The 22,232-nt window shown below is 36.2% G+C and overlaps 1 protein-coding gene across 4 annotated transcripts; it reads right to left on the reverse strand.

Annotated features, from left to right (window-relative positions):
- Window positions 1–1,094: 1,094 nt before the first annotated feature.
- LOC121415511 (transcriptional repressor p66-beta-like) lies at window positions 1,095–19,599 on the reverse strand. Of its 4 annotated transcripts, none has more exons than XM_041608727.1 (7): window positions 19,536–19,599; window positions 10,367–10,493; window positions 8,824–9,693; window positions 4,120–5,074; window positions 3,549–3,761; window positions 2,687–2,866; window positions 1,095–1,999 (listed from the first exon to the last, which is right to left on the reverse strand). In XM_041608727.1, exons 1-7 carry the CDS (start codon window positions 19,582–19,584, stop codon window positions 1,859–1,861), a joined length of 2,535 nt encoding a protein of 844 aa, XP_041464661.1. In that variant the 5' UTR covers window positions 19,585–19,599; the 3' UTR covers window positions 1,095–1,858. The 4 variants fall into 4 exon arrangements, with proteins under 4 accessions (XP_041464661.1, XP_041464662.1, XP_041464660.1 ...); XM_041608728.1 differs by lacking the exon at window positions 19,536–19,599 and adding an exon at window positions 19,176–19,469 and having other exon boundaries at window positions 4,129–5,074; XM_041608726.1 differs by lacking the exon at window positions 19,536–19,599 and adding an exon at window positions 19,176–19,467.
- Between the last annotated feature and the right edge of the window lie 2,633 nt (window positions 19,600–22,232).

The following is a 22,232-nucleotide window of genomic DNA, read 5'->3' on the forward strand; positions in this document are numbered from 1 at the left end:
ACAAGAACATACACTTGGACAAAATAAGATTTCAACCAATACAGACTCCCTAACATGCAATGCTGGCAAGCAGTAGGGAATGCATGTAAATAATGAACAAACTTTGGAGGTATCGCAAGAAATTCATTTACAACTGGTTGCAAATTTCAGTTTCCATATCAATATATCACAGCAAAATGAAATACACTCTCTTGTGAAAAGCATTTTAGCAACCAATTGCAAAACTTGCAATTAATTACTTGAGCTTTTTTTTTTTTTTGGGGGGGGCTAAAATTACCATTCAAATAATTTTCATGTTTCTTGCAATTCCCATTCGTTACATGTAGGATATTACTGAATGAAGGATGAGAACAGTATTTTGGCCAACCTAGCCAAATAATTCTACAATATGAACATCATTTAACCCCCTTCTTGATTCCATTCCCACTTCAGTGATTTTCACCATATATGGGTTCACACACTATTCTTACACTGAATTGGCTTTCAACTCTTCAAGGTATAATATATATTGGGTCAATCATGCAATGAAGATACATTCACTTATTTACCAAATCGGTAAATAATGTAAACACATTAAAGCAAGCTAAAGATTGCACAATACTAATTAATATACTAAGGATCAATAGAGCATGACAACCATTGCAGTAATAAAAGCCAGTAAGAGAGCAAGGCAATTTTCTGAAAAATCAGAGGAGTAACCATGTCAGTAAGAGAAATTTGGGGGACAGCACAGCAAGAGGACGGTACCAAGGAAAATTGGCTGTCATCAGGGGCTAACAAGAAGGCTGAAGCAAATTAAGTTGCAACCGTATCTTGAATTAACCATTACGCTTAATTGGTCCATATGAATAAAGGCCATCGCACACCTTACGACTGTTCGCGATCCGATTTTGGAACAAATCATATTTTTCTCATTTTCTAAAAATATGAGAACATATCCTTTTATTTGAGGTTGAAATTAATTAAAATACTACTAATATAATCATTTTTGAAAGATTGCAAGCTTTTATTTTGGAGTAAAGGCCAAATTAGTTTCAAATCCTAGCCAATCGTACGACTGCTTTGACGTCATTATGACTAGATATTAAATTCGCTTTTATTCTAAGGATGATAGCATAGTCACAGATTTAAACATGGGTATTTGTACAATGATTTTGAACATTACACAGTAAGATATTCCAAGTCTCAATATTAGCATCAAATTCTACAACATTTTATTCTGAAATCGGGTCGCAGACCAGTCGTGAGATGTGTGATCGCCTTAACACATCTGAACACATAGAGAAATTACACAGCAATCATAGGAGATGAGTGGAATTGGGGAGGGGGTACACAAATTACACTGTTTGGGGGAATCAAAACAAACAAAAACTCAAAATGGATTAAATCGTAAACAAAAGGCCTTGCTATAATAATATCAATATAGAAATTTTTTTTTAACCAGACATAATTTGCAAATTTGAGAAGACATGGGAATAAGATGTGATGCTGTGGTTAGGTTCAAGAAAGCATAATGCAAACACTTATAGGGTGTATCCTTATACCAATTCTTTCCATCAAATCAGTAGCATCTATTTTTTTTCAATCGGGTTGACCTATTATCCAATGGATGGAACTGGCAGAGGATGCTAGCTGAATTCACACATGCCAAATACTGAATACCCTAAAATGAACAAATTAATCTGCAAGGAAACAGTTATGGCGAACACAACATCAATAAAATGTGGAACAAGGAAAGAACTCTTTTTAAAGGGTGAAGAATTATTCTAAAGATGTTATAGACTGTACTACATGGAGCCATATCGTTGATCTGGGGTGGGTGAAACAGGGAGAGGGAATCTACGGTCTCTGAGATTTCTCATCGTTTCCATATGACAGAGTTCTGTGGATGACCAAGTCCCTTGGATGGGATCATGTCCAGTAGGTATTCCCGTTGCCGCTCGGTAGGGGGGCGATGAGGAGCTACCATGTGCTGCTTCGGGATGATCTGAATCTGAGGCTAGAAGTTAGAGATAAAAACAAGATATGTATTAAACAGTCATTGTGATTTTGTATTCACCATGTTAAGATGATGCCAGTTATATAGCATGTGTTATTGTCACAAACTGATGCTCAGAGATGTCAATGTACACTATGTTTTTGCTCTGGGATGGATATATTGATATTGTATTAACCCTATCTAGGCCAGGGTATTTTGGGAGATCATATGGCCGGGGGTGGGGGACCTCCCAGGCCCCCCCCCCCACCCATCTCAGCCATCGATAACATGATTTACAAAATTCTGTATTAATTTACTTCATGCAAATTGCTATTAATTATGCTAATTTATGAGTAATTAGTATGCAAAATAAAGCTCCAAATGTTCTAATTTTTGGTGTAGAAACTCTTTGTGGTGTTCTCAGCAAATGAACATGAAAAAAATTGCGATATTAGAACAATTGCAGAGATAATCCATACCCAGCCTAGATAGGGTTAAGGGCACATAACGGTTCAGGTTAACTGTTTCTTATCAATATTTTTGCAAATGGCAGAAACCGAGGAAGACAGTCCGTGTTTGAGATCACTAATCTTATTACCTCTTACAAGACTAGACCAGATTACATTTTAAATACATCATAATCAGACTAAATAAAACACCCAAACCATCTATGGTTGTCAGAATGGAAGACAATTAAAAAAAACTCACTGCAGACACAGGAAAGTTGGGTATATAGGCATAATGGATTGGTTGCTGTACAACCCGCTGGCTTGGAGCTGGATTCATCACCCTCTGCCTATGTGCCTGACTAGATGACGATGACGATGATGACGAGGACGATGAGTGGTGAATGTTGCTAGCTTGACTGCGATGAACCACGTTTTGAGTCTGATACAGAAAATATTGTTTAAATGTATTGAAAGACAGCTGAACTTATTACAAATAAACTTCAGAGGCCTATTTCAATCAATAGTGTTCTTGTATGTGTGCAAAGTGCTACAAAAATAGATTAATATCTTGTTTAGATGGGAACTTGAAAGATGAAGAAATCAGAGTACAGATGTATAGCCAGCAAAGGGGAATACATTTCACATCGATATGTGAAACACAGCAAAATTCACAGCTCGTATTGTTGGTCATACACAGCAAATAATGTTCCATTCATATTTCACAATGGTAGGCTAACTAAATACAGACCTGTGTAAATTAATATAACCAGAGAAATATTTTCCATACTTGTAAACCCGCTTGAAAGGAAAGACTTGAACAATTTTGAAATGAGCATTCTTGGACAGTATGTGTGCTAAAAATCAATTTTCACTTTTGTTATTATTGTCATAATCATAATAATAACAATTTTATGTACCGCAAATTCGCTAATTGCCTTTAAGTGGTTAAAAGTAAGGAAATATGAAGCATAAAAGAAATAGAAATAGAAATACTTTGTCATGACAAAAACATGGCTATTTCTACATTCTTATTCAAGGTGCATGTAAATATTGTCAATAAGTAGTAATTGAATGTGTATATGTATTCAAGATAAATTTAGTTGAATGTCTTAGTTACTGACCCTGTGTCTTTGTGAACTGCTGCTGCTGCTAACCCTGCTAGTAGATGGTTGTTGAGTTGTACTCTGACTCTGCTGGATGCGTTGCTCAATCTCTTGCTCCTGCTGTAATGCTTTGACAAAGGCCGTCTTTAGACGATTGGTATGTTCTGCTTTCAGGGCCTTCTTCTGGTTGGACACGATGCAAGACTCGCACATGATGCCTTGTTTTGGATCCTAAACGCACACAGATAACAGTCAAAATCAGGGAGGTCAAATTTACAGTACATTACTTAGTATAAACCAACCATTAAGCAATGCTTAATTTGTGAATTATCATTAACATATTTTCATTATTTCATAGAACTCGACTTTTTAAAACTAGTGTATTACTGCTCAAAATATTTCTTTATGAAAAAAGATGGATGAATTTTCAGAAAGGCCATCTCTGCAACAGCCTTGCCAAATGATACATCCAAAAAAAATTTTTTTTAAAGATTGAAGAAAAATTATTTATTACAGGTACAATGCCATGCAAACAATCTGACAAACAAGACACGACACAGAAAAGATTAAAATTGGGTTCTATAATTACCATCTTTACCTGCTTCCATATAGTAGTGAAGTCAGTGTTGCACTGCGCACACTTGTATGGTTGTACAAATCCTTTGGACTGATTTTTATCCTTTTTATCAAGATCAAGTATCGTGTTCACCACTTCTTCCAGCCCAACAAGAATGATAAATTCATTGTTGGCCGCACTGGGCAAGAAGTGCAATTCAGGTGGAGGAGGTTTAGGTGGAGGGATCTGGAGGAGAGTTTTCTCTAGCTGTTTCCTAAGAGCCAACTTTGCAGCTGCTTGTCTGCTAGCTGCCGACTGGCCATCATTGGCCATCTGATTCTGCCTGCTACTTGACTGCTGTTGATGTTGCATCTGGCGTGAAACACTGTGAGTTGAAGTGGTCGATGCTGATGATGATGTGGAAATTCTTACCACAGGAGCACGCACCATCTGACCTGACTGAGATGTAGACGATGATGATGAGGACGATCTGCTTGTCTGTGCCATGATCAAGGGTGGTGGTCCCGAGTGGCCCTTCTGGTAGTTGTGTAACTGCCGCTGTATATGGGTGCCACGCATCATTTGGGGCATGTCAGGTCGATTGGAGGAGGAATTAGATTGTGGCTGAATACTAGCATGTGGCTTTGTTCCTGTCATAGAGGAATGAGCCATATTTTGTGGCAGTCCAGTTCTATGGATTTGAACAGGTCCTGTACCATTGGTACCAGCTCCTGCTGCTGAGGCTGCTCCATCTGGTTTAGTCGGTACTGATACAGGCTGTTGCTGATTCAATCTTAGTTTTTTCAAAAGTAGCAATTTTGTCTCCTCATTTCTCAATTCTTCTTGCAGTTTTTTCATGATGATTGAGCGAGCTTCATGTTGTTCTTCAGAAAGCAAATGAAGACAATCCATCAAGATATCTTCTTTGTTCTCCTTATTATCTTCACCGATTTCCATTGCATCACTTGTAGAGTCTTCCATAGTTTTCCTGTGAAAACCAAAGAGAGAAATATTTATTCATTCGCTCATGTCAACTGATAAATATAAATCTAACCAAAAACAGTACGTGATCTCCAGAAATAATCATACATAAAACAAAAACATAAAGCCAAAATATACCCCTTTTCCGTCCCCCCCCCAAAAAAAAAAAAATATGCATACACACACAAATCTTATCCACATGGACAGACCAGGATTCTTTTGATTACATTACTTATGAGGTTCAATATACATCTATAATGACAAACTTCAGTTTGATGGAAAATCAGAAGGCCTAGTGGAATTGCAAGCAATTTAGTTTCACAACTGTATTTGTGAAACCGAAAGTTGCATAAAATTAATACAAATACCCACATCCAAGACATAGTGCTGGACCTCCTACAATTAACATTTGCTGATGTACATATACATGTACATGTATAACATGGCAAATTAAGTGTGCATGCATGATTAACAGCTTGTTCACACACACACTTCAATGTAATATACTTTGTAATTCTACTTAAATAGATATTTACATGTAACTCAACTTTAAAGTATGCCTCCTCCATTTCCAGACCAGAGTTATTACACAGCTAACTTCTAAAAAAAATTCAAATGACCTCGATGGGTGTGTTCAGACTGACTTGATCACAAGAAAACTGTTATATTATGAGAACTTGTTCAGGTCTGAAAGCACCCAATGGTTATTTTCAGCATTCACACCTACTGACACAGACACTTTTGAGATAATTTCTCAAAGTTACAAGCATCTGCAGTTTGGTCTGATTAGCAGGCAGGCAAGGCGCGCGAGCAGCCCACAGTACCAGAACCCAACTACCTTTACTCACTAAAGTAGGTTGAGAATGTTCTTGTGATTTACTTTCACACAGCCAAAATACATGTACATGTACCTACGACCTTGAAAAAATCCCTGCGAAAGTTCTTGAATCTTCAGCAAGTACATGTATTCATGGATATTCTCTTTTGGGGATTAATTACGAGTATTTTGCTTTGGTTATTTCTGATCGGGTAGATCAGTGTAAATTTCCAGAAGTTCGAAGAGGTCTGCACTCTGAATACGCAATACGAGCTTTGACTTTTGACCTTGTGACCAAAAGTCTTATCAGATTGTTCTCACTTACGCATACATGTAAGTACATGTACATGAACAGGGTTTGAAAATTATCCCTCAAACAGTTTTTCATTTATCGCAGGACAGGAGTGATATTTTCAGGTATATACCATTGTGATCTTTGACCATTGACTTCATGGCCCAGTAATCTATTCAAATCATCATGTTCACATGGACTAAAAGGCTTGTATAACAGCCATACAAATTTACGATGTACAGTACAACTACATGTAATAAAGTACAACTACTGTACTGAACCCTATGGACAATCCCATTCAAGAAAGCATGTGCAATTACATGTACTGTACATACATGTATACATGTAGGGACAGTGATTTTCCGTTTCAAAAAATGACCTTTTCCGTTTCAGAAAATCTCAAATTCCGTTTCAGCATGTCAGAAAACGGAAATTCCGTTTCCCCATAGACTTTGTACACACGGAAAAGTGACAATTCCGTTTACACATTGAATAGCAAAATCACAGCGCGTACACGCACTGACCAAAATTTGTATCTGCTACTGTACCAACAACACAATAAAATCTGTTCTAATCGGATCTATGCGGGTGCATTTAATAATTTTTCGATCACATTTAGCATGCATACATCCTCACCTTTCACATAATTAGCATTATTTTGCAGTGAAATTAAATTTCATCGATAATTTTGGGGTTTTTTTTACATCGTTATCATCAGACAACGACTTTCGCCAATCCGCCATCTTGGATTTTAAGACCACGATATCGTGCTGTTACATCTTCAAACGTAGAGGGCAGCAACACACGACCGTGCAGTTGAGCGATATGAAGCGATATGAAGCTCAACCCGGCCGGCCGGGTACGGGAGCGGGGTACTATCGAGTGTGCTGATGTCAAGAGCAGTCACGATGTGTGAATTGTCATGATTGTAGCGAAGTGAGATCGTGTTTTCTGGGGTTTTGTGGCCATTTAATACTCTCATTTTGTTGTTATTTTGGAGTAATTTCTGTTGCTATTCTGTGTATTTTGAGGGAAAATACGTTTTCCGTGATTTTCCGTTTGAAATGGCACTTTCCGTTTCAAAAGGCCTTTTCCGTGAATTCCGTCCGTCTTCCGCGATCACGGAAAATCACTGTCCCTATACATGCACTATTTGTAGTACAAGTACATCATCACGGTTTTTCGATGGGTATCATGTATCAAGTATACAGTAAACTTACAAGCTGTTTGGCATACAAGTACATGTACTTCTTTTATTCAATTGCTTTATACATTACTCAAATTTGTACACTGTAGGTATCAATCCGTAATTTCAAACAAAATCTACATGTATTCATGACTACAATTGAGAATGAACGGTAGTCAAAAAAGCAGGAGATTTTGACTGATTAAAAACAATCACATGAAATTAGGGCTGTTATCGATATTAACCTCTTTATCGTTAGTCTTGTCATTATTCGCTTGTTTTTTGCCACTTACATGTAGCGATATTTTTTTTTTTTTGTCTCGTTATTGATAATACCTGCTATTATGTACAGCAGGGACATGACACAGATTTTTCCACGATTTCAAAAAATTCATGGAAACAGCCTTTTGGAAGTGGCTTTTCAAAATGGAAATTCATGAAAACCTATTTTTCCTCAAAATGCACTGAACAGCAACAGAAATTACTCCAAAATCTAAACAAACTACGAATATTTACTAGCCACAAAACACGATCTCACTTTGCTATAATCATGACAACCCAAACATCGTGACTGCTCTCGACTCGATTCGATCAATGTATCAAAAACATTCACAAGCGCAAGCTCAATTTTAGCAAAGTACATGTACCAACGGAGAAGGCAGCACACGGTCGTGTGTTGCTGCCCTGTACGTTCGAAGATGTACAGCACGAAATCAAAATGGCCGATAGGCAAAAGACGTTGACTGCTCAGAACAATGTCCAAAAAGCCCCAAAATTATCAATAAAACTTCATCCAACCCTGAAATAATGCTAATCAAACATGAATTTATGTTAAATATGTTTGTTATAAAAAAGATGTTATGTAATCTTTAACATCCGATGAACGCGGATTTTAAAGCGTTCTTGGTACATTGGCAGATACAAATTTTGACCAACACAAGTATTGTGTCATCGCAATAATGCATGAAATGTCAGACATCTAGGGGGAAAAATCCTATTTAGTGTGACTTTCCCCTTAAAAGTCTTACTAAATAGGATAAAATCCTACTAGCTCATGCGTGCAGCCAACATTAATATACACCATTGCAAAGTACATGTACATGCATGTAGTTTTTGAAAATTAGGATATTCTTCCTGATTGCGGTTCAGTATATTCTACAAATAGCAATCATGAAATGGAAGGTTAAATGTATTTAAAAGTCACAAGATTACACTTAATTAGTTTAAGTTGAGTGGCAGGTATGTAATTGATCTGAGAGTACTGAAAAGGTAGAACTACATGTAGAAGCTTGTAAAACCTAGCATGCATGTAACATGCAATGACATCAAAGAGATGTTTGCAGAGGTGCATACTGGCCTTTAAAATCTGACAGCAATTCTAACGACTAGAAAACTTGAATCAAAATAAATGTCATGTTATTCCCTTTTGTTACAAGTAAATACATGTACATGTATACTCACTGTTCTGAATTTTCTGTTTCTCCTTTCTCCTTGTCCTTCAGCCGATTTTCATCATGCTTTTCACCATCATTGTCTTTTTCATCAGAGTTTATTTCAATTTTGTCATTAGAATCACTGTCTTTAGCACTGTTTTGTAAGTCAATATCCTCTTCTACAGGATGTTCACTGGTAGAATTGTCAACAGAATCTTTTGAAGCACCTGAGCTGTCCTTTGGCACACTGGTGTCACTTACACTGTGAGGATCGGAGGTACTGGTTGTCTCTGACTTCAGTTTAGCATTGTCCAAGCTGGTCCCTGCCGATTCTAATGAGTCGTTTTCAACGTCCACCTCCATTGCTTCACTATCACTTTCTGCACCATTGACCTTTTCATCTTGAGACTTATCCTTCTCACTACTAAGTACAGGTTCCTTTCTATTGTCTGATGCCTCCTTGTTATCTTCACCATTGCAACTCCCTGAGCTTTCTGTCCTATCTGGATTTATATCACTCACATTCACACTTTTTAATTTGTCCTCATGGGAATCAGACTGGTCTGTATCCTTCTCACTTTGAAGATCCTCTCCTGCCTTTCCATCACTCTTGTCACTCTTATCACTGTTCGAGTTGCACGGTGCAGGCTCACCAGAGTTTGTTTCAGAAGCAAGAGCAGTATCCTCACCCTTTCCATTTGCTTCTGGCTGTGGTGAAGATTCTGCCTCCATTACGTACTTTGGCAGAGCTTCCGCTTGGTCCTCTTGATTGCTACCATCTTCCGGCTCATGTCTGTCCTCTCCCCCATTGCTTGTAGGGGAGTCGAGTCCTCCATTACTGATTGCATTGTGTGATTTTGGTGAATTTACTTTGTTGTTTTCATCAATTATTTTGATCCTGAAAATTAAAACAAACCATAAGGATTTATCAAATGAACGGCTTGTAAGGAACGCATTCATATTTCCAGCATATTAAATCACAACTGTCTTTGTGAAAACATGGGAAGATGGGATTCTTACATGTACATTGTGTCTCGAGAGAAAAAATAATCTTGGTAATTGGAGAGTAATATGATTCATGAATTGAAAATAATATTAATAACCTAAGACTGAAATGATTTCAGTAAGTGGACTTGAAGGGGAAGACCACAATAAAATGAATAACATGTAATAATTATTAATTTTCTAGATCCATTAAAAAAAAAAAGATAATTAGATGTGCCAGGCGTACATGTACAATAGCAAAGACTTTTGAAGAAAATTGTTTTAATGTACTTTTGTTGTTTTCATTGAATTGCCAATTTTTTTAGTGATTGGCTTTCAAAGGTAAATGATTCACACTATTTAGGTACATGTATGGCATCAGCGCACTGGAAATGGTATACATTTTTTCACTTCATGTACACTCGCAGTGTACACTTTCTTTCCTCATTATGTACCATTGTACATGTAGTTATCATAAATTGCAAGTTCAAATAAGCTTTTAATCAGTATTATAATCCGCAACTCTTTTACATTTCGACAACTTTATAGGGCTGGATATGCAGAACATACAATGTATTCTATCTAACCTTTTAGGGGCTATTGATGAGTCATCTGAATCAGGGTTGATATCTGAAGATAATTCCAGAGGTCTTTTACCAGGTGCAGACCCTGTTGTAATGTCGGATGTCTCCTCGGACATAGTGAAGTCTAGATCTGTATAAAACATAAAATTACAAGCAATATCAAAGTATCATTTCTGTCAGAGTATGCAGCTTGCTGGCAGGTTTCAAGTTCAACATTCAAAAGATGTCAAGTAATATCTCTTTCAATGTACTTAAACGAATGGATTAACTCAAGTGGAAGGACCTCTAAGACCTCTTTGAGTATTCCTACATGCATTCATTAATGTGAATGTCTGACATTTATAAAACAGTGGGTGATTAATGCTGATCTCAGGACACCCACACAACCACTGTGTCAATCTAATAAACATGTACATGTAGTTATTAATACCAAAACCCATCACATGATTAACATACATTATTGTAGGCATGAATATACATGTAGTCCAAAAATTAAAGATACACATACATGTATGTACAATGTACTGTATTTTAAGCTGTTATTTTCCTGTACATAATTTTTTGCGAATTGCAAGGGTCCCACATTTTTCCGGGTTGTTGAATTCGCAATCAGAAGATGTACCAAACACTTCCAAAGCATTTCAGAGAAGCAAAAAATAGTGCAAAAATATGCTACTCAAAACCCCCATGATGTGTCTTTTATACATTAATATGTCCCTGTATTAACAGTTAGAAAGTGTGAAAAAAGTGTCATCTTTTTTTTGTACCGTTAGATCTGAAAATTCATCATGTCACAGTTTGATCTATAAAAGCAATCTTTGGAAGTTGGTTTTGTTAGATAATGTTGAATTTTGTGAACAGAATCTTACACCTCTAAAACCTCTGGTTATGACTGTGACCTATGAATATTAATGAGTATGCAAATAGCTGCCAATGTAAGTCTGTGCATAGTCAATCAGATGAGATGACAATAAAATCACATTATTTCATGGAAAATATACAGTGAGTGAATAAATATTGATAAGAATAAATTAGGAAATACACGTATGTACTGTAATTTAGGGTCTGATTTTGTTTGAGAAATGAAAAAGTTAAAAAAAAAACTTTTTTTATTAGTAACTGTAGTTTCTCAACCTTATTTTTTGTACATGATACATGTATGTATACTGTACGTGCATATCTCCATTTTTTCATCAAACAGGATGTTTGCAATAGCAAAGCTTTACTGGGGGGGGGGGGGGACATTGGCACTTACATGTAAATGTATTACTAAATGTACCAATATTTTCACCTGTGTTAAATTAGCAGCCGATCTGCAATTCGTGAAAATAAAAAAAACCCTGAAAATAACAGCTTATACAGTCCGGTGGTACAAATCATAATGTGCAGCGTTAATGCAGGCCACTATAATCAATGATATTGCATGGATCTATACACCGTAAATACTTGCATTCACATCAAGGGCCAGCTCTGCACAAAGTGACATACAGTAAAGACCAAAGTCACATGTAAAAAATTATCATTTGATTCACATACATTGTACAAGACTAGTATACATGTACATGAATATTTGTGGCTACAATCTGAACATTTTTTAATATCAAACCACCCCCCCCCCCCACACACACACACAAAAATAATAAGGTAAGTTTACATAAGTCATGAGGCCAGTTGGCATTCATGAAAAAACATACTGGTCAGTAAGTAAAAGCAAAATACTTGAATATCCATATTACAACAAATTGTAGTATACATGCAGCAGTGAACTTACATGTACAATGTACCACCCCAACCTCCCCCCCCCCCAAAAAAAAAATGCAAGCAAATAGTATTACACATGTGCATGTACAGTGTTTTCATGTTTGTTTGTTTTTGTTGTGGTTGCTTTCCTTCTATTTCACTATACTGTCATTGGTTGAAGAAAGACAAAATTCATGAGTCTATTGCACATAGGCCTACATGTACATGTAGTACTGTATTTCTAGATAAAGTCATACAGTGCAGGAATTGTTTTTAAAAAAACATGTGAATCTTTGAGCATGATAATACACAGAATATCTACAATACACAGTGAATGTCCAGCAGATAGAAATTGAATAAAACACAAAGAATAAGCTCAAACCTCAAATGTACACTGTACATGTACCTCATTGAATGGGTGGAACTCAAAGAGTGGCCAGGGTCAACTATGGGGTATTGAATCATTAACTGCATGGACACAAAGAGAGAAGAGGACAAAGGGAATTTTCTTTTGAAGGCAGAATCACTGGAAAAGCCTTGAGTGCAAATAGGCTATGTACACCTACATGTACATGTACCCTATACAGTGCTTATACATGTATGTATATCAGTATATTTGTCGTCACATACAAAGAGATGCTTGCAACTATTTGTCTCATCCTTAAGAATTACCGGTATGTAATAAAAGGCAATGGAAATCACACACACACACCTTCAGGAATTGTTATTAAAGTTCCATTTCACTCTTGGCACGTTTGTCAGATAGAAGCTACACAGGTACAGTGCATCTGTAAAGTCCTCAGCATACGCACACATTGTCAGCACTTACACACACACACCCTAGCACCAGTGACAGCACTGACTTTAGCACATACATTGTACGCACACAGAAACATAAACTAGATGCAAGACTACATGTAGTTAATCTATGTTGGTGCATAAAATCAGGAATGCTACTTTAAGGTGACGTCATCAACCTACATGTAAGTCACCTTGGGAACACAGTTTAGGTCAATAATTGATCACGTACACAGAGCATGATCAGTCATGGTTCAATGGGCTTTGAGATGTTCAATTCATTGCAGTAATGTAGAAAAAAACAAAGATGTGGACACGTAAAAGTGTGCTCTCATCATCTGCACTAATATTCAGTATGCATGCTAACATCATCAATCATCTGACAAAGATTCTAAAAGATATTCACATGCATTAACACTGTAGATTTTCATCTACAGAGACATACAAACATACTGTAGTATTGATTAAAGACAACTTGAAGAAACTTTTCATTCAGTCATTCCTGTTTGATTTACAAGGTACATGTATGATGTATCTGACTTGAAGAGATGGGGACATGCATCTAATCTACTAAATCTGAATATCCAACTTCCTGGAGCTATTTATAAATCAGCCATCATGAACGTCATATGATAATTAATGTCTGGCCTTATTTGACTACATGCAATAATGTACAGAAACAAGTATATATATATCACACACAAGTAGGCCTACATGTACATGTATAAAATTTGTTTCATCATCATCATCATGTTCATTATCATTATTGACGAGTGTACAAACATGTAACTCTGGTATGTGTTTAATAAAGCTGACCCTGTTCGTAAAGTTGCGCACAACTTTACGCATGACTGGAACATGTTCTTATGTCCTAAGTTAATGACATAGGGATGTATCTAGCACAAGAAGGGGTCACCAGTCGTGCGTTAAGTCATTCCTATCTTACGAACAGCTTTATGAAACACCCACCAGGACATATTTTTGAAGGATAAACCTGAAAGCTGTATGTGTATTTTCATTTTCAACCTTGGGCAACCCTCCCTGAATATATATTATAACATGTCGAACAAATAATTTAAGCTTATTCCAATACAAACAAAAGAACAAAGAAAGTTGTGGATATTAAACTAGACAAATACAAGTACTCTAAAAACAGATCTTGCAATTTGCTCTATTTTAAGAAATTTATAAAATGGCATCTTTCAAGAAATAATGCTAAAGTTGCAGAAAATTGGATTTGATTTTTTTTTATTTTTATCTTTTCTCAGAGAAATGACAGAATACATTGTAGGTATTTTAGTGACGTTATAACTTTTGTCATCAAAATAATTGTCAAATTTTGTTTCTTCTCTAAAGCGCGCACAAAAATATGTGAATTCATAAAAGTACATTTAATCTCTTTACAATCAAAATTTATGAAATCGTCTGATTCATGATTTTTTCATTTCCTTTCACATCAAAAAATTTTTCTGATACCATGCCGAGTCTTGCCAACTGTTTGTCAAGTGCACAATAATATTGTTTAGATTACACTGTGTAAGTTCAACTTATCATCCACGACTATTTTCAATAAAATTTAAAAGCATTTTTTCATGCTCTATTTAAGTGGACAGGCCCTACATAGTTATACATAATGTACAAATTCCTCTTTCTTCTCTGTTTTTTATTCTTTAATTTTTATTAACTCTCTCTCTCTTCTAAAAAAAACCTTTCAATTTTCTGCCTCCAAATTTTCCCAGTCTTCCTATTGGTACAGTAAGGGCTCCAACTCGAAACTTTATCACTGTTACTGTACATGGATATGACAGAGAAAAGGTAATGTTCAGAATACAAATTTGTGACAATCATAGCAGTGTCATATCTCAGGGAGAAATAACAAATTTGAAGGCAGAAGTTATTGTTCCAGAATAAAACCTAGGTACCCAGCCCAGGCTTAGTTCACAAATTTCTGTAAATTTCTTAATTTGAAATTCTTGTTAACTTTATAAAGGCCAGACACACAAATAATGGCCAACCTATAGGGAGAAAGAATCGGGAGCTGAATACAGAGGCTTAAAGGAGAATGAAACCTTTATAACAAGTAATCTTGTGTGAAAACAGAAAAATAAAACAGATCAATGAAAGTTTGAGATGAATTGGACAAAAAATGAGGTGGTTATGAGCATTTGAATATTGCGATCAATAATGCTATGGAGATCCTCACATTGGCAATGCGACAAAGATGTGTGATGTCACTTGTGAACAACTCTCCCCATAACATTAGTATGTATTTCACTTAAATTACCTCTTTAATCATATCAGTATATCATGTATTCTTTCTATAGGAGAGCATGTAATACAGATTTTTAAAGAATACATCATGGATAAAGAGTTTGTATCACCATAAGAAAAAGCAAAAAGGGACATTTTGGGGGCATTTTATAGTCCATCAAAGGGAAAGTTGTTCACGTGACATCACACTTCCTTGTCGCATTGCCAATCTCCACAGCATTAGGGAATGCAATATTCAAATGCTCATAACTTTCTTAATGTTTGTCCGATTTTTCTAAAACTTTCGTTGATCTGTTTCTTTGATTTTTCTGTTTTGATACAAGCCTACTTATTCCAAAGGTTTCATTCCCCTTTAAGTCTGCATTCAGAAGCATCCATAGGTAGGTATAAATGTTATCATTACCATGGTTACTTCCACTTCTCATTTCTTGTACTGCTCATAAAAATTATTCCTAGCAAATACATGTACATAGCAATGTCCCCTAAGTCTGTCTGTGCACACATCGTCGGCGTTCATCCAAACTGGTTTATCAGTCAATTTTGGTTTTAAAAAAAATTGATTTTGAGATTTTTGCATAAAATGAATGTACAACTACAAGTCCTTTACTATTCATAAATGAATTTCTAGGCAGCAATTTATTTTAGTTTCTGAGATACGAGCAGGGTGACCAGACGTCCCGTATTTCCCGGGATTGTCCCGTATTTTGCTTCTTTGTCCCGGCGTCCCGACAAACCCTTCCCGGGACGCCTATTTGTCCCGTATTTCAGAATATTGAACAAAATGTATTTAAAAGTGACGAATTTTCATCAAAATAACCAAGAGATGACGAAGCAGAGATAACAATAAAATCGATTTGCAAGTTCTACGGTGATTTTCTTGCTAACCCAATACATCGTAAACTAACTGGCCTCCTGCCATTGTGTGGCATGCTACTAGCTAGGCATGTAGGATCTGAGCAGATTCTCTCCACCAAACATGCCAAAATAATCACAAAATCGGCGGTAAATTTGTATGACTACATTATGGGTTCTCAGATTACTGATTTGGAGATGTAATCTCAGAGGAACAAGTTATTGAGTTTTCATAACTAGATCTAGTTGTTTCAGCTTTCGTTTTGAGTCTTGTTGTGTATGATACCGCGATGTTTCATCTAATTTTTAAGTAAAAAATCTCTTTGAAATTTTATTCATTTCTAAAACATTATTTTTAATCCTAAAATTATATTTGAAAAACACCAAATATCATTATGATTTTTGTTAGATGATTGGATTTTTTTTGCTTGAAGTTTGAACTTTTTTCCTCTTTCTTTCTTTCAATCCTTCTTTCTTCATCCTTCTATCCTTCCTGCTTGCCCGTTTTTTTTCCATCTATCTTTATTTCCTATTTGTCTTTCCTGATCCTTTCTCTCTCTGTCGGTTCATTTTTCTTTCTTTCCCCCTTTTTCTTACCCGTCTTCTTTATCAAATTTCCCTTTTTATATTTTTTCTTTCTTAAAACTTTTTTTTCTCCTCCCCCCTCCCTTCCTCTCCTTTTTCTTTTAATTCTTTCTCTTCTTCCATTGTGTTTTCATTCCCTCCTCACTTAAATTCTTTCTCCCTCTCTTTCCTCCTTTCTTTCATTCTTCATTTGACTTTTCCTTCTAATTCTTTCCCTTATTCTTTATCTCCCTCCCTCTCTTAATTCCTTCCTTCCCTCCTCCCTTCTTTCTCTGTTTGCTTCTTTTTTTCAAAGAATGAAGGAAACATTTTTCTTTCCTTCATTCTTTCTTTCCTCCTCATTTTTCTTACTTTTTTCTTTCTCTCCTTTATGTTGTCTTTCACACATTGTATTCTTCTTCCATTCCTTTCTTTTTCTTTCTTTCTGCATTCAATTCAAAGAATGACGACGGTAACATTTTTCGCTCTTTTATTCTAACTTTTTTTTATTTTTTTTTCATTTTTCCTTCATTTTCCCCTTAATTTTTTCTTTCTTTCTTCTTAATTCATCTCTTTTCTTTCGTCTTTTCTTTCTCTCCTTCATTCTTTCGTTCACCCACCCTTCCAATTCTTTATAATTTTTCACAGGTGTAACCAGTGGCGTAACTACGGGGGGCATGGGGGGCACGTGCCCCCAATCGGCTGGCCAAAAAAAAAAACGGGGGAAAAAGAGAAGAGGGAGAAAGTGAGAGAAACGTAGTGATAAGGAAAAATTTTTGTTAATTATGTTATATTATATTATAATTATGTTATATTATACATAAAAATAAAAAAGATATCATAACTTTATGAAACATAATTTGCTCAGGGCCTATGTCTTCATTGTGCCTGATGCTCGCATTGTCTGTTTAACGAGATATATAATCCTGTTGTCTAAAACACCCCGTTTTCAATTCAATATACACCAAATATATTTCCTCGCACTTCGAATTATTATTGTTTTATGCAGTGACATATCATTTTAATGTCTTAATATCAAACATTTCACGTCCGCGCTTACGTTCGCATTATTGGATTAATGAGATATGTCCGCTCTTCATGAATTCCTAAAATCAGTCTCTAAAATGTCCCTTTTTCTGATCTGAATATAAAAAATTTCAGCTTGCGCTCGCATCATTTGGTTAGTGAAATACGCATGGTCTACGTGAATTCCTACAAACAAGCCTTAGAATGCCCCTCTTCAGGTGTGAATTTCCTAATTTTTAACTCGCGCTTCTCGCTCGCAATATTTGATTAGTGAGAAGTGCATTTTAATCATGATTACAATGACTACAGGTGCTTTATGTGTTTGGATGCATATAATTCTAAAAAAAAATCAGCAAGCGCTTGGTACTCGCATTAGATTACTATGGTGAGATATGTATACTCTTAATAGATTCCTACAATATAGTCATTAAAATGTCCGTTTGGGGTCAATATATACAAAAATTTCAGCTCGCGCTTCGCGCTCGCATTATGTGATCAGTAACATACATATTCGTTTAATGACACTGTCCTTAAAATGTCTCTATAGGTCAGTATACCTAGCAACTGAGCGCGCTTCGCGCGCTCACTAGGTGAATCAAAATTTTTGCTGGTGCCCCCCCAATGCCGTGACTCACGGTACGCCACTGGGTGTAACACTGTGTAGCCTTCTTTGTTGATCTTTTTTGTCGATTGTCCCGTATTTCATTTTGTGAAATCTGGTCACCCTGGATACGAGATGAATTTTCACAGCAATGCCCTACAAATTTATAATAAAATGCGCAAATCCCATAGGAAACGTGTACTGTAGCAGAGCAACACAACTTTTTTACTGACTGCGATTTCAGTGCGCGCGGTCAACCAAACTGTCGTATCGACAATCTGCACTGCATGACTTTGCACGTAAAAAGCGATACGTTTTGATTGACTGTGCGCATTGAATTCAGGGTTGTGTTCCCTGTGGCGTTTTTGTACAGGGAAAATTTAAACCGCTCAAACCGAAATTAAGCACGGAGCTCTTTTGCGATATTTTCATTAATACTTGTTTTTTTGTAAAAATAAGGATACCGTATTTAAGCAATTGTCTTGGTTTTCCAACCATGTATTTTTCTAGCAATTTGTAAGGCTGGAGAAGTATGAAAATTACAGTAAACTTTGAAGTCGATTTTCTCTGAAATGGGTTTTCAACCGTCATATGTGGATATGATGGTTCGGATGACCACTGACATGTACAATGTATAGTACGATTCGAGTAAAAGAAGATACGCCATGAGTCCCATGACCACAAATTTTCTGCAATCTACATAGAAAAATCTTATTTAAAAAATCTGACTAAAAATGGCGGGAATTTGGGGAATATAATGTGTACAGCCTTCATCATCAAAATCCCTGAATTCGTGTAGTGAATCATGCATGGGTGCGCAGACAAAAATAATGGGAAACCATTCTTTTTTTCAGTCTGAAAAGGACTGGCACACTTAGATCTGCATATAGATCTAGTCTTATAAGGTACATAATCAACTAAATTTTTTAGTGAAATAAAAAACAAATGATTGATCTTAACTTGTTGTTGTGCAGATATGGGGCCCCTTCAATTCATACCGTTTCATTGCACACATGCTTGTTCACACGCTCCAAAAATAAAAAATCCCCGAATACACACACGCATTATCCTCATAGACTTTACATGTATGAGTAAAACGTGGCGCGCGATAAACCCAACACACAATACACACAAAAAAAGACGCTTGTCGGGAAAGCATTTATCTATTCAACAAGCGATTTCTCTTTAAATTTAAAAAATACAAGAAAATCAAACAATGATATGAGTTAACATAGTTTATAGAATTCAAAACATCGGACAGTGTTAGTGATATCAACTCGAATTTTCAAAATATCGAACATTTTTGGAAGTTGTTCGTACTTTCATTCAAACTCCGATGTTCATTTTCGAAGGGGTTACCGTACCGCATCGCCACTTCCAATGAGAGCTGGAGGGGAAACACGTCATGAATTTTGAGATATCTGTAGATCTATATTTCTGATATTTATAGGTTACACTGCCATTTACAAAATATTCATACAGTTTTAATTCCAAAAAGAAAATATACAACGTTACAATTTTTCATATTATGATTATTACCTGGTCAAAACATGAAAATGCGCAGGGGTTACAAATGACCTCGGAGTCCCCGTGATATTCAAATCTCCGGCCAATAGTGGAGGATCCCGTGAACGAGGGGTCGTCAAAATGGAAAGTTGACAATATCAAGTGCAACACGATAGGAAAAGAAAATCATATCCCATATTAGTTTCCAGAGATATCATGCATTAAAATGAGGGTAATAACAAAGTATTATACGACAGAACTACTCAGAGCAACTTTCCCATTCCTCGCATTGTCCGCATCGACCTCAATTTCCGTAAAAAATGGCGAAGGTTCAGATTGTTGTTTACCGTAGGGGTCGCCCGCACTGGTGCTCAGGGCTAACCAAAACAAATTGTTTACTAGTAAACAATCTTCCTAGTACACATCCGCCCGATCCGTCACGTGACTGTCCACCTGGCCAACAGAGACTACACTGTGTATAAACATTTCTCAAAGTACCCCTGATGGGGCGTCGGCTTACCCAATTTGACCAAAACTTGTAACTTTGAAAAAAAATTAAGTAAACAAATTTGTTTACGGCGGTGACATAAGAATCCCAGATGTGATAAGTGAAAAGTGATCACAAGTTCACTGTATCATACATATGCGACTGCGGATGTAGACTATATCATTGATGATATTATGACTTGATACTCACTACCAATTATCACTCATTGTGGCAGAGATCAGTAAGGATGATATGTAAATGGCAAAATTTCTATAAAGTTGGAATTAATATATTACGTCATTACCTTATTATGACTAATGAGTTATCACACTTTAGAGACGGTATCTATCCTCGATAATATCCCTTTTTCGAATAGTAAAATGTTAACATGTTACATGATTTGTTTTTCTCTGCCTCTAAATTCAAGGTAGATTATTATTGGTCCTAAAGGCTTTAAATGCATGCATGAAGTTTAGTTGGCCCTTTACGGTAAAAACTAGGTTAGGACGTGCACCTGCCGAGCCTATACAGCCACCTGGTTTAGCTATGAATAAAAATTGTATAGTCCTTAAATTTAAGATTTTTCATCATTATTAGCGTTCATAATGTAATTAATCATTTCCTGCCAAGTAGGTTTGGCACTCTTTACCCAGGGGATAAAACGGGTGCCCGACCTGCGCACAGTGAAACCAAGCCTTGATCTACAGCAATTAGGGGGTCGGGTATTATTTTGTCAATAATCCTTATATATATTAACAAAGTCCTTCGGATGGGACTTATTGCATCTGTGGCATTCAAGGCATAATTCCGAATTATAATGATAGCCGGCTGATAGGCAAAATGATAAACCTAAACAAAAGTCAGTCAAATTCATATTCGACTTTATCATTTTCATGCTTTGAGCTCATTATTTGAAGAAAATGCAGATTTGATGATTAATATCGAAGCCAGTATACGGGAATGACTTTCGAATGTATAGTCCTAGAAGCTCTTATATAAGGCCTATGTTTTACCAGGTATATATTATGCCATTGATTGTCTCTTCTCTATCTCCAAAAGCTGTTTCGTCATTATTTTCATGATGTAGGCCCATGCAAGGAAATCATAAGTTATCTTCCCTGAAGTACCTAGAAAACCGGCATATTATTTTGTTTCTTTCGGGGGGTCTATAGACATGATCTGTATATAGGCGAGTGCAAGTTTTTAAGTTATCAAGAACGAATTTGTCACAGACAGTAGCAAACAAAGAAAAATAAGTGGAAATTTGTCAGTATTGCATACTCTTTTAAGGGGGAGGGTGTTGCCGCAAAAGTCGGATATATATATCATGCAGAAGCCGGGGAAGATATAGAAACGCCCATCAAAGTGAGAAAATAGAAACGGGGAAAGATTTATGAAAAATGAAAGTACATAATAAACCCGTTACCCAACAGAATAACACACATCTGGGCCCTGTTGTACAAAGACTTACGATTGATCCGATCAATCGCAACTATGGACGGCCAGCAACGTCAACATCTATTATGCATGTTTGTTCAAAATATTTTCTAGTTGTGATGTATATTCATGCATTCATTGTTTTCTTGAAAATTCACTGCGTTTCTCTTTGCATAAAAAGGACATTGTGCAATTTTTTTGTAGAAAAAATTATGACACTGATGTATTTCCATCGAGTTATACTATTGGTCAGATCAATGGTAACTCTTTGTATAACAGGACCCAGAGCTGTAATGTTGATCCAGGTCGATCCAGAATAATGCATCATCGTTGCTACGTCAGGTAATTATCGATAAGAAATATTTCATTAAATCTTAAGCATGAAATTTCGAAACTAAAATCTCTACAAAGGTGTATAGACTATATCTGATCAAAGCCAGTTTGGCTATAGCTCCTGCATACTCTTTTTTGGCAGGCTCTTAATTTGACTGTCGCATGATTTGAAATCATAATGAAGATCTTTATAATACAATTATCCACGCTCATTAACCACTATTAATGCTATGTCAGACCTCAATAGCGTGATC

This window comes from Lytechinus variegatus, chromosome 5 (genome assembly GCF_018143015.1).
Source record: "Lytechinus variegatus isolate NC3 chromosome 5, Lvar_3.0, whole genome shotgun sequence".
NCBI lineage: Eukaryota > Metazoa > Echinodermata > Echinoidea > Temnopleuroida > Toxopneustidae > Lytechinus > Lytechinus variegatus.

What these genes read in the sequence shown, in the direction of transcription:
- LOC121415511 (XM_041608726.1), bottom strand. Translation starts at nt 19,230, where the DNA reads ATGTGTGCAATGAAACGGTATGAATTGAAGGGGCCCCATATCTGCACA. An exon ending in TCATCAATAGCCCCTAAAAG is followed by an intron (nt 9,694 to 10,366) that starts GTTAGATAGAAT and finishes TTTAATTTTCAG; the next exon opens with GATCAAAATAATTGATGAAA. An exon ending in GAAACAGAAAATTCAGAACA is followed by an intron (nt 5,075 to 8,823) that starts GTGAGTATACAT and finishes TGGTTTTCACAG; the next exon opens with GAAAACTATGGAAGACTCTA.